Source organism: Macrobrachium rosenbergii, chromosome 16 (genome assembly GCF_040412425.1).
Source record: "Macrobrachium rosenbergii isolate ZJJX-2024 chromosome 16, ASM4041242v1, whole genome shotgun sequence".
Classification (NCBI taxonomy): Eukaryota; Metazoa; Arthropoda; class Malacostraca; order Decapoda; family Palaemonidae; genus Macrobrachium; species Macrobrachium rosenbergii.
In genome coordinates, this window is record NC_089756.1 from 52,060,512 (window position 1) to 52,078,130 (window position 17,619).

At 40.2% G+C, this 17,619-nt stretch overlaps 1 protein-coding gene across 5 annotated transcripts in view; it reads left to right on the forward strand.

Moving 5' to 3' along the window:
* The window catches only part of LOC136847436 (stomatin-like protein 1), a 184,341-nt gene extending 167,405 nt beyond the window's left edge, over positions 1-16,936 (forward strand). For 4 of the 5 annotated variants that reach the window (XM_067119126.1, XM_067119129.1, XM_067119128.1 and 1 more), the window contains one exon: positions 13,473-16,936. In XM_067119126.1, coding sequence (XP_066975227.1) covers positions 13,473-13,690 — 218 coding nt within the window. In that variant the 3' untranslated portion in view covers positions 13,691-16,936. The remainder of the gene's footprint in view (positions 1-13,472) is intronic. The other variant, XM_067119127.1, reaches the window with a different exon arrangement.
* The last annotated feature ends 683 nt before the right edge of the window (positions 16,937-17,619 follow it).

Here is a 17,619-nt window from a genome sequence, read left to right on the forward strand (position 1 = left end):
GAGAGGTCCTCATAGTCGATCCCGAGCTGCACTGCATTGATTTCGATCCTCAAGAGGGCATCGGCTACTGGGTTCTTCTTTCCAGGGAGGTACTTGATGGTGCAGGTGAACTCCGCGATGGCTGCGAGGTGCTGCTGCTGCCTGGAGGACCATGCATCCCCCAGCTTTGTGAAGGCGTGGACCAGGTCCGTCCAAATCGTGAAGGTGCATCCTCCAGGAGGAACTTGAAGTGACATACCGCCTGGTACACTGCAAAGAGTTCCCTGTTGAAGGTGCTGTAGCGGGACTCGGTGGGGCTGAGTTTCCTGCTGAAGAAGGCGATGGGCTGAGGGGTTCCATTGATGACTTGTTCCAGGACGGCCCCATAAGCGACGTTGCTGGCGTCCGTCGTCAGCTGGGGGCGCTGGGGTCCTGGTGGGCCAAAGCTGTTGCCTTGGTGAGGGCATCCTTCGTCAGGAAGAAGGCCTTCTGCTGGTCGGGGCCCCACTCTAAGGTCTTCGGACGACCCTTGAGGGCCTCCGTCAGGGGGCCATGGTGTGCACAATCCCCGGGATGAATCTCCTGTAGTAGTTGACCATTCCGAGGAATTCTTGTACAACCCTGATGGAGGTAGGGGTGGGGAACCTGACGACGGCCTTCAACCTTCGACGACACTGGGCGGACGCCTCCTGGCGATATCTTGTGACCTAGGAATTCCACCTTCTCGACGTCGAAGGTGCACTTGTCAAACCTGACGACGAGGCCACTCTCCTGCAGGCACTGTAGGACCTTCCGGATGTGTCATAGGTGTTCCTTGTGGGATCTGGAAAAAATTAGATATCACTGACGTAGCAGACACAGAAGTCTAGGTCCCCTAGGATGCTGTCCATCAGCCTCTGGAAGGTTGTGCCTGCGTTCCTCAGACCGAAGGTGGAGAAGGCGAAAACGTAGGACCCGAAAAGCGTGATGATGGTGGTTTTGGGGATGTCTTCTGGAGCTACTGGTACCTGAAAATATGATTTCAAAAGATCTAATTTTGAGAATATTTTGGCCCCGTGGAAGGAGGCCATTAGGTCCTGGATGTTTGGTAGAGGGTAGTGGTTGGGTTCTGTAGCGAGGTTGAGCCGTCTGTAGTCGCTGCAAGGTCTCCAGGTGCCATCCGCTTTCTGCACCATGTGAAGGGGGAGGCCCATGGGCTGGGAGCCTTCTTGCATATGCCCATCCATTCCATCTTGGCTAAGGCCTTCCTGGCCTCCTGAAGGCGCTGTGGGGGAAGCCTCCGGAACTTTGCATGCGTTGGGGGGCCCTTTGTCTTGATGTGATGATATATCCCATGTTTGGCGGAGGCCCCGGGCACCTGACGAAGCTTGGGTTTGAAAACCTTGGGAATTCCTTCAGGAGGGAGCCATACTGGTGGGGCGTGATGGAACAGACTGTGGGCCCCCTGGGACCTGGTGACAAGGGCAGGGACTGGCTGGACTCAGTGTCCAGCAGGCGCTTGCGGCCGACGTTCAACTGCCAGTCCAAAGTGGGTGAGGAAGTCCGCACCCAGGAGTGGGGTCCTAACGTCTGCGACGATGAAGTTCCACCTGTATCTCCAGCCAAGGATGAAGAACGACAGTAGCCTGGTGCCGTAGGAGAGGATGGGAGACCCATTGGCGGCCGTCAGGGAGGCAGCTGGGTCCGGGGACGTTTGCGGTCCTCTCTGGAAGGCGGGAACACTGACCGCATGGCCCCGGTGTTGATCAGTATCATCCTGCCGGAGATAATGTCGTGAATGTAGTAGCCTACTGGTGCAGGGTCCCTGGGTGTTTCGGATGCTGCTGCCATGGCGGCCTGTTTTTGGAGGGGGTGCAATTCCGGGCAGCTTTCCCAACCTCTGGTGGTAAGATCTCTCCCTGCTTTTTAGGAGGAGAGAAAGGCTGGAGGGCTTGCCACAATTCCAAGGCAGTTTGTGTCCTGCCGGGGGTTGAACCTCTGGTGGCATAGCAAAGGCCCTGGCCTCTGGCCTTTAACTCCTTCTGCTGGTGGGGTTGTCCTAACCTGGGGTGTATGTCGATGACGTTGATGCTCTGTGGTGGGGTCAGGCCTGCCACCTAAATTGCCCCTTGACTCTGAGAGCCAGTTGATGGGGAATGTGCGGGTGTAGATGCCACCCCGGGAGCAGGCACCGGTGTGGAGGAGCGCCCGGGAGGGGTTGGGCGAGGGAGTCTGCCTCCAGAACTTTTCAGTTATTTGTATGTGGCTGGGGATGTCCACCGAGCTCATTCTGCAAGGTCCTCAACTGGCAGGGTGTATGCTTGGGAAAGTGCTGATCTGCCCATGGACCTTTGTTAGAGTGCCATAGTTAGTCCGATAGGGGTGTGGGTTGGTTCACTGGGCCGAGACTAAGTCGCCTTTTGGGTCCGTTAATGGCTCTGGGAACCACTCCAGGGGTCACCACTGTGAGAGAGGTGCAAAATAATGAGTAGGAAGACAAGTACTGCTGGTTTATTGATGAAGCGACCCGCTTATAAAGCGGCGTGTGGACGTTTGCGTATAATGCAGAGATCGCGGGTACAAAAATTTACAGGTAACCTGTGGTCAAACTATTTCTCCACACAAAACAGGACAGGTACATATAGAAAACATAATGATTAACAATGACTGGCTAGACATAAAAATACTTCTTCACATATACGTGGTACAAGGCCAAATGAACAGGTAATAAATATACAATTCATAATAATGATAATAAAATTGTGTCCATCCAACCCTAGGAAAACAGGATGTTCATTACAGAGAACCCGTTGAGCAGGGACTTTACAGTCACTGATTTTCGTTGTGCCGATAGACTGCATGATCAACCCACGTACTACGGAAGTGACTTAGCCCCCATACAAGGATAAACGAGTCACATACCAGGTTTTCTCAATTTATTTACAAAAATAAAACCATCTCAATCACTCTCATTACAAGCTACAACTATGTAGGAGCACTCACAGTTTTAGATTTTACACAACCTTTGGGAGCCCAAAAACACACGTCTGTTCCTATTGGGATCTCTGGACTGACAAGGATGAGATAATGGCATGAGAGTCTCACTTCCCTGTCCAGGCAGTTGCTAATTGGGATAATTTATTTCTACACACTTGGGCTTAAGGACTCCAAACTCACAACAAACCACTCAAACAAACAAAACGAAACATGACCTTGCATACTGCAGCGGTACATGCTTTTCAACAAAATATGCAATAACAGTTGTGTCTATGATGTGCCTTGACCAGTAAGTTCCTGCCATTCTGTGAAACCTCGTAGAATTGGCGGGAGTTTGCAGCGAAAAAATGCAAACAAATCGCACAATGGTGCTCCTTTCTCTTGGTAGCATGCCAACTGTCAGATTATCATAACTATAAGGGTCCCTGGAACTTCTCACAGTTCCATCTTAGAGCCAATGTCCCATTTTCTCTCTTTGGACTAGAGCTGCTTTTCTTTTGGGTCTACCCTGAGTTCTGGGTACATTCGTTGCATTCTGTCTTTCACTACATTCTTCACCCACTGTCTCTGATTCACTCTCAATTAGTTCGTGATTGTCCACATTCACTGCTACATGTTCACTATCGTGCTCAGTACGATGGACATCACATTCAACACTTACCAGCTCATCCTCATTGTTCATTTCACTTGATACGACATCACAGTTTCAATCGTCATGTCAATCGTCACTTCTAACATGATAATGTGTTCCATTGGCATGAGACATTCTTCACCTTCACACAAAACTTTCGCAGAATGGATGACATCTTTCTCCTCAGGGTAGAGTTGTATAATTCTTCCAAGAGGCCAGAACTTATGACAGCAGTCGACTTTCTTCACTAAAACGACGTCATCGCATCTGAGTGGAGTTGGCGCACTAGGGCCGAAATCATGACGTTGGTGTAGAGCCTGTAGATATTCGGTGCTCCAATGTAATTGAGAGGCATGTAGAGTGTCAACTAACTTGAAGTCTTCAGCTCGAATCTTCTTAGTTGTGAAAGTATCCGGCATATTTTCATTTGGGGCTGTGGCAGGCAGCAAATGGATGATCTACCTTGTAGGAGATGTGATGGACTGAGGACCTCATCTTGGGTATCACCACAATAAGTAAGAGGGCGGATGTTGACGACACACTCCACTGCTTTAACTGTAAGGACTGGGAATTGAGTGACATACTGGCTGGGTGTTTACTGGTTTATTGGTGGTTCCTTACTGAGATAAATGTACAGAATCTTCGAAGATGTTATTGACGTGTGCGAGCGGTAAGGTAGCGTCTGCACACAGACAGGTAAAAACAGAGGTACAGGCTCGGGCATCTGTGTTTGCCAGTAGACAAACAGATGGCGATATCAAGAGACATAATTAACATTCAGTGATGAAATATATATCAATGGAAAAGCCAGGAAATTCTACATGGCCAGTTGCATGAGATTCGAGATGGATTAATGGATACAACGCAGTAGCATAATATATGTGAAATGGAGAGACGTTTGGCGTCTTTGCAAACAGAAACACACATACAGTTTGATACAGAAGATTCGTTGGAACATTATGAGCACATGATTAGAATGCTTGCATGGCAATGCAAGTAGTGGTGATTGTACATACATCAAGACAACAATGCTTAGGGAGAAACAGACGGAAATATTATATGGTTGAAATCGCGTTCCTGTAGAGAAAGAAAATGAGATGCTTGCTTTGTCCTGTCCACTCCGATGGATGACGATTGACGAACACACGAACACACGTGTTTGGAAGAGACAGTGTCGGGCTCTTACATAACTAGTGTTCTTGCCTGTTCCTCTCTGAACAATACTTTATCGAGTGGGACTGCCAGGGCACACTTCATCACCACAATCAGTCTCAAACATTCTGCCTTTCCAAGGCAAACATGGGGTTTGGAAGTACTGTACCATCATGTTCCTCTTTCTCTCAAACACAACTGAGTCACGTCCTCATCGCAGAGATCGCCTAACAAGTTGCTTGAAGACTTGAAGGTTGCATGATTATCAGAGTAGATAACTGAGGGTGCCGTGACAGGCAGCAAATCTATGAAGTCACAGGGTGAAGGTGTCAGCACTGAGGTTCGTCACCAGATCCAGGTAGACAGCACGAGTGATGAGACATGTAATTAGGATGTAAGCATGACCCTCCTGGGTGTTGATCGGACCTGCATGATCAAGTCCTTCGTGGTGAAACGGTGTTGTTAGAGTCACATGAGGGCTCAGTAGATGGGGTTGAGGAGGCCGCGACAATGGAGCTCTGTGCATCTGCTTACATGCTACACATCTACTAACGATTCTTTTAACTAGCACTCTTACTGCTGGTGTCCAACACTCTTGTCTGAAAATCGAGATAACTGTATTGACGCCACAGTGTAGATGAATTTTGCGGATATGTTCGAGATATAATGTTACTAGTATCAAGGCATTCTTTGTACTGCTAGCATTCTTCAAACAATATCTAAAGTATATTACATTATTAATTAAAACTAAATTTACCTGTCTGGTAAAATTAACTATTTCATGAGAAGCTTCTCCACCTTTCTCTAATCTTCAGGAATTTACAAACATGTTGCATTATACTGTAAAGAGAGCTGTAGTTGGATATACTCTCCCAAAAGTGAAGTAACAGAGCAGGAGGTGCTGGCTGAAGTAACTGAAGTTCCTTCTGCAACTCTCATAGCGCAGACATTGCTGTCAATGAAGATGCACCGTCTCGGGAGTCATCAGTTGCTGCTAAGGGACCTGGGACATGCAACATGGCTGGGTCTCTTGCCCACAAGGATTGCTCATGCAATTGCTTGATGTCTGCCCCACTGGACAGCACAGCTGCCGGATTCTCCTTTGTGGAAACGTACTGTAAATCGAGTCTGCACTCCTGCAGAGTAAAAGATATCTCCCATGCCCTATTGGCAATGAATGTATTTTTGTTTTCAATTTTGCTGCCCACCCATGCCATAGCTACTTTACTATCTCCCCAGATCGTTACTTTACTAAATTTAAAGACTGGCTGAGATACTTGACTAATCTGGCCCCGACAATTAAGGCCTTTAGCTCTAATCGTGGGATCTTTAGCATATGTTTCTTACAAGTGGCAATTCTCAATTTGGCAGTTAAGAGATAGGTCTCCCCATCGATGTTTCTAGCATAAGCTGCTCCGCCATAGGCTTTCATAGAAACATCACAAAAAACATGTAATTCTGAATTCTCTGAAACTACAACCCTTTTGAATTCTAATTTATCTATCTCTAGAAAATCAGCGCATATTTCTCCCGCTTCTGCTGCTCTCTCAGGGGTTAGCACATCATCCCAACCCACTTTCTCGTTCCACAGAACTTGCAAAAAAGTTTTACTTTTGACAAAAATTGGAGATATAAAACCTAAAGGGTCAAAGCTGGACACAACTAAGGATAGGATCTTTCGTTTGAAGGGTACCCATTTATCGTTTATCACTCTCTTCCTCTTAACAGTTTGAGTGACAAGTGTCGGATTCGCAGTTCTAAATCATCCCAAGAATTGGAATTTCTACTGGCTCTTCAGCATGAACTTCAGAATCAAATTGTACATCGTTACTAGCCCACCCCCTGAGCAGCATGTGAGGCATTCCAAAATTGCTTTGACTTGGTCTGAATCTTCACTCATGCTATCTACAGAATCATAGGTTTTAAAGGAATTGTCAACATAAAAGTGCTTTAAGAGCTCATCTCTATCCTCCTTTTGCAGATGAGTTTGTAAGACTTGCTGTAAGAGGTGGGGGCTCGAAGTTACACCAAATACAATTACTTGGAACTCAAAGCTGGTAATGTTAGATTAATTTTCTGGCCACAGAAAATTAAGATATTTGGCATCTTTGGGGTCTAAGATAATGCAGTGAAATGCCTTAGAAATACTGGCTGTTACAGCCTAAGGCTTGGACCTGAATCTTAACAACAAATCAAATAACACTTCTACTAAGTTAGGGCCGGCATACAGGCACTTATCAAGTGACCGCCAGCCACTTTGCTTTGAAGAAGCATTAAACACTACTCAGAGTGGTGTGGTCATGCTTGCCTTAACTACCCCAAAGTGAGGCATAAAATAGCCCTCGATTACTGGGCTTGTTACTTTTCGAATGAACCCGGTATTTATGTACCTTTGGATCACAACTGGAATATTGCTGATGGTACGAGGGATCACAACAGAAACGAGCTTCTAACGATTTCAAGTGAGCAATCACAAGCTTATAATTGGTAGTCGGCCTCTTGCAATCATGGAATGGCAGACAGACCTGGTAACCTCACGAGGTTTGCTTAACGCTGCTCACAACACATTGCATTGCGGCATGGTGTGCAACAGTATATTGCTCATTGGGTTGAATGCCCAGTGTATCTAATCCCCACCACTCATCAACGTCACACTCAGTCTCTTGAATTCTACACATGTAATGTTCTTACGACAGACAAGTCAACGCCCTGTCTAGCCCATTCTAGGAGTCTCCCATAAGGGGATACTCCATTAGGTGTTACAAATAAGCTGATGCCATCACATTTCTCTAAGCCATACACAAAATTATTAAAATAATCACCTCCAATTAAAATCTTTACATTTTCAAGTGTGGCACTTTCAAACTCCTGATCTGCAAGTGTGTAACCCTTCTGTTGCAAGTGCTCTCTTACATTCATCAGCCCAACGTTGTGAATGGGCATGTTTACCTTATCATGACTTACAACCACAACCCTAGGACTCATTGGGGTATTCTCAACCGGCATGCTACTAAATTAAATTCTCCATTAATAAGGTCAGTTGCAAAGGGTGCAATATTCAGTTAAACCTTTTTGTTGATGGGAAGGTTCAGTTCAGTAGCCAAACGGCTACTAATAAAGCTCATTTGGCTTCTGGTGTCAAAAAATACTTGGGTCACACATTCCTCATTATTATTAGCCTACTATGAATGGTAGCTGAAGCAGTTGGCAACAAAGTAGGTGGCAAGTCCACTCTACTAGGTGAATTCAGTAGTCTAGCATTAACAGACGGCTCTTTGTCTGATTTGTTACATTGATTGTTTACATTAAGCTTTCTTTTTGGTCTCTCATTTTGCTGGTTCTGAGTCAGAGTAGTGGCTTTAGACACAATGTTGGATCTAGGAACGGTGTTACTAGTTGAAGCTACGTTAAGGTTTTGATTAGACTTTACGTTATTAGAACAAATGAGGGGATGGTGATGTCCACAACTTTTGTAATTTTGGTTACTACGGCACTCATGACTACATTGTCCTTTCTTAAGGCAATTAAAACAATGTTGGTTTTGCATTAAGATCCTCTTACGGTCGCTTGCACTGACAAATTTGCGACAGTCATTTGCGAAATGCCCTTTGTTGCAAAAAGGGCAAGATTTGACACACGCAACAGCTGATGGCTGTTCAGTCCTAGACTTTGAGGAGTTTGACGATGCTGTCATAATTACAATGTCACTCAAAGTACGAATGTTAAAGTCTAGACCGTCATACAACTCGGTTACTGAATAATCTGACTTACGCAAAAAGTTGACAACTTGTGGATAGACTCCCCCTGCAACAAATTTCTTCTTCACTAAGTTAAGTATTATCCCTTCTCCACCTAACTTGGGACTAAGTTTTTAATTTGCTCCAACACAATAGCAAGTTTGATTTGGAAATTTCTGAGGCTTTTGTGCTCAAAGGCAGGGACAGGCAAATCCCTGAGGTAACTGAATAACAGAGCTAACATCTGTTGTGAGTTAACATATAACTTGTCTAAAAACGGATCATTGCTACATCATGGTTCTCCGCGGTGATGCTCAACAATTTCGTCAATCTTAGTGGCTCTTCTTCTAGCACGCTAAGTAGGTGTGTGAACTTGGTGATCAGATTTGGCTCTGAACAGTTGTGCACATAGACATCGAAAAGCTGTTTGAATGTTGTGTATTCGCTAATATCCCCTTTAAAGACAGGTAATTTGATCTCCCTTAATTTCCCTTGATACGGTTTATGTTTATAAGTCTGGGAAAGCTGTGAGACTCTTGCCTGAAGGGTGCCTTTAGCAGCTCCAGCCTCTGAGTGCAATGCATGCGTCTTCATTAGAGACGTCCTCTAACTTGACACCAGACCTAAAAATATCGGCAAATTTGTCATGATCTCGATCAGTCTTCTTAATGAGATCCCGATAGGTCTGTACAGGTTGAGTCCATAGCAGTTCTCAGTTGGACTCTTTACGTAATGTCGAGAAGAGTTATAAGGGCTGTTACCTTAGCTGCCATTTTGAACTAGTTACGCACTCGGGCATTGCAAATCTCTGGTTACGTTAAAACGATTACGTGGTCTCACAATCTGGCACTGCCCATCACCAGCATTCAACAGGTTTGGGCTCAACCACTGCCACATCGTTGTCCTAAGACAACGAAATCACTCGCATGTTACGTGTCCAAAATTACACATTACTCTAATGCTACCCAGAATGGTATAGCCTACCACGTGTGTCTGGATCGTTGTCTGTGTATCCACCGTCGAAGGACCAAATGTCGAGAATTTCTTGACAATAACTCAGTTTACTGGCTCTTGCCCACTGTTCCGGCCTAATACAGTCTAAAAGAGACTCCGACTCCGAACCAGCACTACAGGTGATGGCTACATAAACACAAGTTCATTTTTAAAAGTTTTATTACAAAAAATATACTCTAACATAGAAACTATTGAACTTATGTAACTACAAACTAACCGCAAGTTATTGAACTTAAGTTACTACAAACTAACCGTACGTTATTGAACTTATGTTATTACAAACCCAAGCTACTGAACTTACATTTCTACAAACTAACAGCAAATTTACAACAACGTTACATTAATGCAAGATTTAGCTGGGTTCATAACCAAACATACTGACAATGAACAAAGAAAGATTTTCTGGAACACGTGGAAATCGGTAATCAAGGTTCAAAAAGTTACCTCATTTCTGTTACAGATCACTAAAATCGCAACTTGATCGAGCCTACGATTGTAGTGTTACTATTAGACGTGATACACATCAACGCAAAGTAAAGATTGGCGTCGATCAAGTTGGATTAAACAACTGTACAATTACCTAATGATTTTACACTAGAACGATCTGGAGAATGGCCAGTTGCCCAGGAAAGACACAAAAGACACATCTAACTTGTAAGTGTGCTAGATGATGAGTGAAAAAGGGGATGCTGTGGCATGGCCAAAAGCATTCTTTTCAGAAATTTCAAATTTACAATTACATTGCTGCAAGTGAATCTCTTAGTTCCAAAATTAGATAACTAAAGGTGTAACTTACAATACACTTTTCAAGAATAAAGGACATGCAACAAATGAAATAATATAGCATTTCCGAAATCAGAACCATCGTGTAACTTCCACATCGACAGTAGCCGTTGCAAGACTCTTGTCCTGAGTCAGTTATATTCTATCACTGTGCCAACTAGCCATATTCTGGCTGAGACGAACTACTGTATAAGAGAACTCTTTGAGATTGGTTGGTCTGTTTTATGAAGCCCTGGGAGGACCATGAAAGTGTAACTCTTTTGAGGACGAACAGCGGCTATACAAACAAAAATGAAAATGCGGGAGATGTTTCACTGTTTTTAGAAATGCATCTCAATAAAGATGCTGAATTCAATGGTTGAAGTGGCAGTGGGATATCTTGCAATATCCCGCTGCTAGGTGATGCAACTTTTCTATGATTATCATAGTCCATTCTAGATCTTTTCTCATACTTTTCTGGGACACTGTGCTCTGATATACAGTGCTGTATTTATTATGTACACAGTATATATACTATAAGATATACAGTGCTCTATATATTATGTACACAGCACATGCTATACTTACATATCTATCTCCATTTTGACAGTATAGATGCATACTGCATGCAATTTGTCTGGGCATAGTTTAAATGGAATATGAAAATGACAGTTGTATGCAGTCTGAGCATGAAGAATATCTAATACATTCATCACTAAACTGTATTACAGTACAGTTGTAGTTACATGAGGTTGCGTACACATTTATTACAATAAAATCCCATATGATTTTAATTTTCCAAAAGTATCACGAAACCTAACCTTTATTTATCTGGATCTAGTTGTGGTTCACTGGTACAGAAGGAATTTGTACTGCATCACAAAGCCACACACACTTCATCACAGCATAGGTCTTCCCAAGAGCATGACCTGTTGGAGTTAAAAGAAAGCAGAAGTGCTCATTGCCTACATAGTCCTTCATTAGAAAACAGATAGGATAGGATAGGAAAACAGATAAGATAGGATGGAACAATTTCAGCTGATGTGCTTTGAGAGTTCAGGGATCTCATGCAGTACATGCAAGAAATGAGAATTGTTCAAGATACACATTACAGGTTGACCATCACTAATCTGGCGTCGTTGGGACCTGCAAGGCTCTGGATTACTAATTTTGCCAGATTACAGAATGGTTAGGTTAGAATACACGTAACACAACAGTTATCCACCTCGTTCTACCTTTAAAATACCCCGTACATCAGTACAAAATGGTTAACAAGGATAAAGGAAACATTCAGTGAAAATAAAGTGAAATTTTAATGAAGCACAGGCAAAATAAATGGTACAGTTAATTCTATTGATTTACGCGAAAGTTCATTGCTGCCACTTCCAAAGTGAAGAGTTGGAATATGCAACTAAGCACATTTATATGTCTTAAGGTGAAGGGCTGTCAGAATTCTCATTTTCTTCATCTTGGAATTTCTTTTATATATTTTACTCTATCCTCATTCATATTTTTACTGTATTTTCCCATTTTTTTTATTTTTAGAGCCCAAAAGATAAATGCACTCGTGTGCGTATGGTACGTATGGACGTACAAACTCATCCACTGGTGTCAGAGAACTTGCTACAGCCTGTTCTGGTTTGTGTTGTTACACTTATGATTTTTATTCATAATTTATGCCATTTTCATTTATATTTTTACTGTATTTTCTCATTTTTTTTATTTTTAACAACCAAAAGATAAACACAATTGTGTGTGTAGGGCACATACGAATACACAAGCTCATTCACTGGTGTTGGAGAACTTGCTACAGCTTGTTTTGGTTCGTTTTGTTACGCTTATGATTTCTTTTATTTATATTTTGTGCTATTCCCATTTATATTTTTACTGTGTTTCCTGATTTTTTTATTTTTTTATTTTTACAACGCAAAAGGTAAACACAATCATGTGTGTAGGGTACGTTTGAATGCACAAACTCATTTGCTGGCAGTGGGAAACTTCATACAGCTTGGTTTGATTTGTGTTGTCATTCTTATGATTTTTTATTTATATTTTATGCTATTCACATTTATATTTTTACTGTATTTTCTCATTTTTTATTTTTATAACCCAAGACGTAATCGTGTACAAATGCACAAACTCATTCGCTGGCGTCGGAGAAGTTGGTACATCTTGTTTTGTTTTCGTGCTGTTATGCTTATGATATTCTTATTTATATATCATGCTATTCCCATTTATGTTTTTAATACATTTTCTCATTTTTTACAATAGAAAAGATAAATGCAATCGTGTGCATAGGCTACGTACTGTACGTACGCACACCAGTAGCACCAACAAACAGTAGCAGCAGGTTGGTGCGGTGACCCGCACCAACCTGCCGTCACCCGAGAAATTTGAAATTGTGCTAGCCGAAATTAGTGCCGGATTAGTGATGGTCGACCTGTACTGCAAAGGAAAGGAAGGAGGTAACTGTAGCATTAGCCTTCATCCCAGGATTTGCCAATGGGTCATCGTTAGAAATTCTTGGGGATTAGATGCTCACATGAGTAGCTCAGACGTTGGGTACCAAATTCCAATCCCAGCAGAAGTTACCCACTGATCCTGCTTTAGTCAGTTTTCTACTTTATAACCAAGACAGACAAAATATTGCTGTATCATATCAATTAAGGAAGATCACACTTAATTAGGGTACAACAGTATACTTACTGTATTTGGTTTCCAATGTGGCAAGGAGCTTGGATGTTAATGATTAAGTTCCTCTGGTAAATCTCATCAGGATGGAGACAGTTGTATTAATCAGAAGGTTCATCAAGAAAGGGAAACTTATGGGACCTGTTAATCTATAAGCTCCTGTTTCTGCATACTAGTGCCAATTTAACCAGCTGGTTAATTGCAGGAGAAAATTGGATAAGAGATATACTCAGTTGTGAGAAGAACATTTATGCGTTAATCTTGCTTTGGCGAAGTTTTACACAAATCAGAATGTAGTATTTTGTTTCTTTTTTTTTCATAAAAAAGATTTAAGAACTTTACTGCAAATATCTTTTGTACTATAATGAACTACTTATGCTGTCATACATAAATGACCCAGATTGCAAGCACTGCTTCTGTAACGCTCAGGATGGATGTTGTATTTCTATTTTCTAGTTCATCTAAAAGTATATTTCATATTTGAATGACTGGGTCATGTTATGCATAACCTTTGTAAAATTACTCAACAGGAGTGCGCCAGGTAGTAGAAGGAGATCTCCCTAAGGTAACCCCTGATGTGGCAGTAACCATTGCAAAGAATGACCTCATGGCCATTTTTGATGGCACTCTAGCTCCTCTACAAGCCTACCTTTCTGGTCACCTGACTGTGCAAGGTAACGTTCAGATGCTCATGGGTTTAGAATCTCTACGTCATGGAGCAAACAAAGAAGACATATTTGTAGTTTAGAGATGTGTCATGTATTTGCTAAAGGAGAGAAATCTGAATGTTACCCTTCTCTAGGGAATATTGATCTACAATTTCCATTGAATACTGCTTCAAAAATCTCACATTATTATGTGATGGTTAACAAATTACAGTAGCTGACAATCTTGAATACAGAAGTTATGGGGTTTTGTAAATATTTTGCAAGTTATAAATTATAATGTGCCATCAGTGTAAAATGTAAGCCATCTCTCAAGGTTTTGGTATTAATTTTTAAAACACAAAACATGTAAAACCCAAAATTAGTTATTTGCAAATTAGCTGTAGTAAATTTTTTTTATTCTATACTTTTATGTTATTGTTGTGGTACACACTTGTAGTACAGTATTTGCTTCTTTGGGCCTCGTAATAGTTTATGTAACCATTAGCTGTTAACATATTAAGTAGTTCTTTATAAGATAGTTCTTTCAGTTTTGTATCAAGAAAACATTAACTAGCATAGCATACCTGAAGTGCAGCAACTATAATAGCTGTGAAACACTGTAAATTCTAAGAATGTCTAGTTGTTCCGTGCATTTTCATTTTGTTCTTTTGACTCACAACAGTAATTTTTTCAATTACTTTTAATGGTTGCCTTCAGGGCAGCATGTTACTTTCTAGAGTGTTTTACACAAGCTTTTCATGAGATATTCGGGATAAATATCTAATAATTAGTGTCTTTAAGATTGTAAAAGATGGAGCTGAAAGAGCTGTAACGCAGAAATTCATTCCTGGATATATGGAAGTTCTTTTTTATTCTGTGTTGCCATCTCAGTGACTAGATTTCCAAAGAGAAATTGATGGGGTGTTATCCTGGAGTTCAAAGTTGAAAAGTGTTTGTAAATTTTTACTGCTCCACAGCACTATAGTGCAGTTCTAATATTGGTGCTGACGCGCAAGTTGTCGCAGCTCTTAAATGCATTAATCAGGTTTTGAAAGCGTCAGTCAGTTGAAAATACCTTTGGTTACTGTCATACACTAATAGGTCATATTTATAATTCGAGTCTGTAAACATTAGATATTTATCCTCCCATTATTTTTTATATACAATAACTAGCTATCCAGAATATTATGTGCATATAATAGAGTGAGAGAATATTTTAAATTTCAGATAAGTATATATATTTATTTTTAAATGTAGGAACTTGTAAAATAATTTTGCTTTGATCTTTACTGTCGAAAAATGAGTTATGGGGTTAATTACAACAGAGTACAGTAATACACTGAGGATTTTAGAATCAGGGCTTATCTGTAATTACAAAGAATTATCGTAATACAGTAATACCAGAGATGTTGTTATTAAAAAAATCAAAATTTATGTAATGATAAAAATCCTTTTCAATCAGGATAATTCGTTTTTATTTCATGCTTCATTTCTCACACAGTATTTTTCAAAAGTTACTTATTCTTCCTCCCTGTACAGTATAGATAAACATTTTGAGGTACAGTACAGTACTGTCATGGAAAATCAATTTCATGTTTATACTACAATTTCTTATACTTAATTGATAACGATTCTAGCCATGTAGTATCTGGTTTTTGACAGAAGTGCACCAATGTGCAAATGAATCTCATTAACTGCGCTTGGCAAAACTCACCTGTTGAATACTTATTATGTCTAATTCAGCATAATGCTTACTGTTCATGTAGATTTGGTACAGTAATAGTGTACAGTGCACGACAATTTCTACATGCTTGAATTGAAGACATCCGACAGATGCAGTCCAAGTGTAGGCTGGGTGGAGTAACTTTAAAATGCTCATCAAGTACCCTGACAGATTTTGGTAATTTTGTTTGCATTAGGTACTCTAGTCAGTTGCATTTAATGACCTAGATGACGATAACTTTTGTTTAAGATACCTTTCAGTTCCCTATTCAATTCCATTTTTAAAAATATTTGTATTATACACATCACTTTACCTGTACTCTTATCTTTGTATTGTCTCAAATGACAAAGTTTCAAACTTTTGGAAAATTCCAGGCTAGCAACTTAATTCATAATCAAGCAGGTTTTTACAAATAATGTATTGGCCCCTTGCTTTCAGTACACAAATTAATCTTAAAAGATTCTAAGTGGAGAAGTGTGATATAGTAATATCATTTTGTATTTGTTGCAGTGCACAATCACTTGTGCATGGTAAAACAATTTTGTTTAGCTCATTTGGATGGCAAGAATCCGTCCTTTCTTTTCTGGTTTTCAGCAAACATTCAGTTCACACTTAGCGTCCACTTTTGTTTTGGTATTTATCATATGTATATGATAGATTTTCAAGCATACAGTATTTCTTACATCCCACTGAAAGACGGTGCCTCTTAAATTGGAAGAAAACATTGCAGTACTTCATCTCTTGACAGCCCTTGGTTACACACAGATACTTGTTGCAGTTGGGTCATACTCTGTCTTGACAGTTTTGCTTTTAATTATGGTATTTAACTTTTGCAGTTAATCAATATTATATATTAATTGTTATGGCTAAAAAAATAAAAGGGGCTGTAGGGCTGATGAATCTCACTGCCATTAGAACTGGACAGTTGAAAATTGAAATGGGGTTTGCAATTACTTTGCAAATTCTTTATGAGTTTTTCCAATGAGAGAAAAGTTATTTTTGTAAATACTTTCATGAGTACGCATAATACACGTATCTTGAAATGCTTTAATTCCGATATGAATGATATGTAGTTAATTTGATAAAGTAGAAGCAGTTATTTTGTTTAAATAAAATATTCTTATTTGTCTTTTATAACTCATTATTTTAGTCTGTGCAGTTAGTGGGTAATGTGCATTAAAGCAATTACACAATTAACAGTGAAATAAAAAAAGGGCAAATCACACTTTATAATATTATGACTATATTTTGTAACATGTCTTTCTAATTGGACAATTTTATTTGATTAAAGCAAAAATACTTGAAATTTTTCAAATGTTCATAGTACAGTAATACTATTCTTGTCTTATTGAAAAGTCATTATCAGCCAAATTTCCTTGCAACCAAATGTTGATAAGAGAGATACTGAATTCTGTAAAAAATTCATGTACAGTATTTTATGGATGACTTTTGTAGTACAGTAATCTGTAAGTACAGTATATTCGGTTTAAAACATTTTATGCCACAGAAGATACTCTCCTGCAAGTTCAAGTTACCGGATCAACATTCATCCTTTTTCTACTTCATGTATTCTACTCTTATCATCCATTATTCCAAAACTGAGTCTTTAGTTACGTTCTACCCACCTAAAATTCTATAAAAATTAATATTCTAAGGCTCTTCTATCATAGCTCTCATAGCTTACTAATGCGGTTATTCATTAGTTCCATATAAGGTAATTATTGTTTTCGTTTTACTCTGAGATAATAATATGAATTCCATTGACTTCATTCTTGATAGTTACAGTACAAGTGAACATACAATAATGGAATCACTTCCAAGTTTTAAATTCATGTACAATATTGTTTATGCTGGTTTTCTAAAAGTATTTTTTTGCATTTCAGATGTAAATAAACAATAAGAAAGATTTATCGTATAAAGAAAATTATTCTGTTGCTCATTTATCTAAAGTACTTAGGATTCTGTAAGAAGGGTTGATCTCAGGTAGTGGTTATTTGGGGTTGTGCTGAAGTTTCCAGCACAGAGCTATCTCTGACATTAAGCCAAGTCTTACTGTACTCTGTTTAATGACCTATCTATCACTTAAGGCTAGAGAATTTAAATGTGTACTAATTCTTAACAATTATGCTTTTAAGTATATCTGGAGGTGTAATTTAGGTCAAATTTATACTGTACACAAATAAAAGGCTAGCAAACAAACACACACATTCACTGCTACATTCAAACCTTAACTTTCGGAATTCGGAAGCTTAGAAAATTTCCATAGTATTAGCTGCTTCATACACTCGTGCAGATGCCACACGTTTG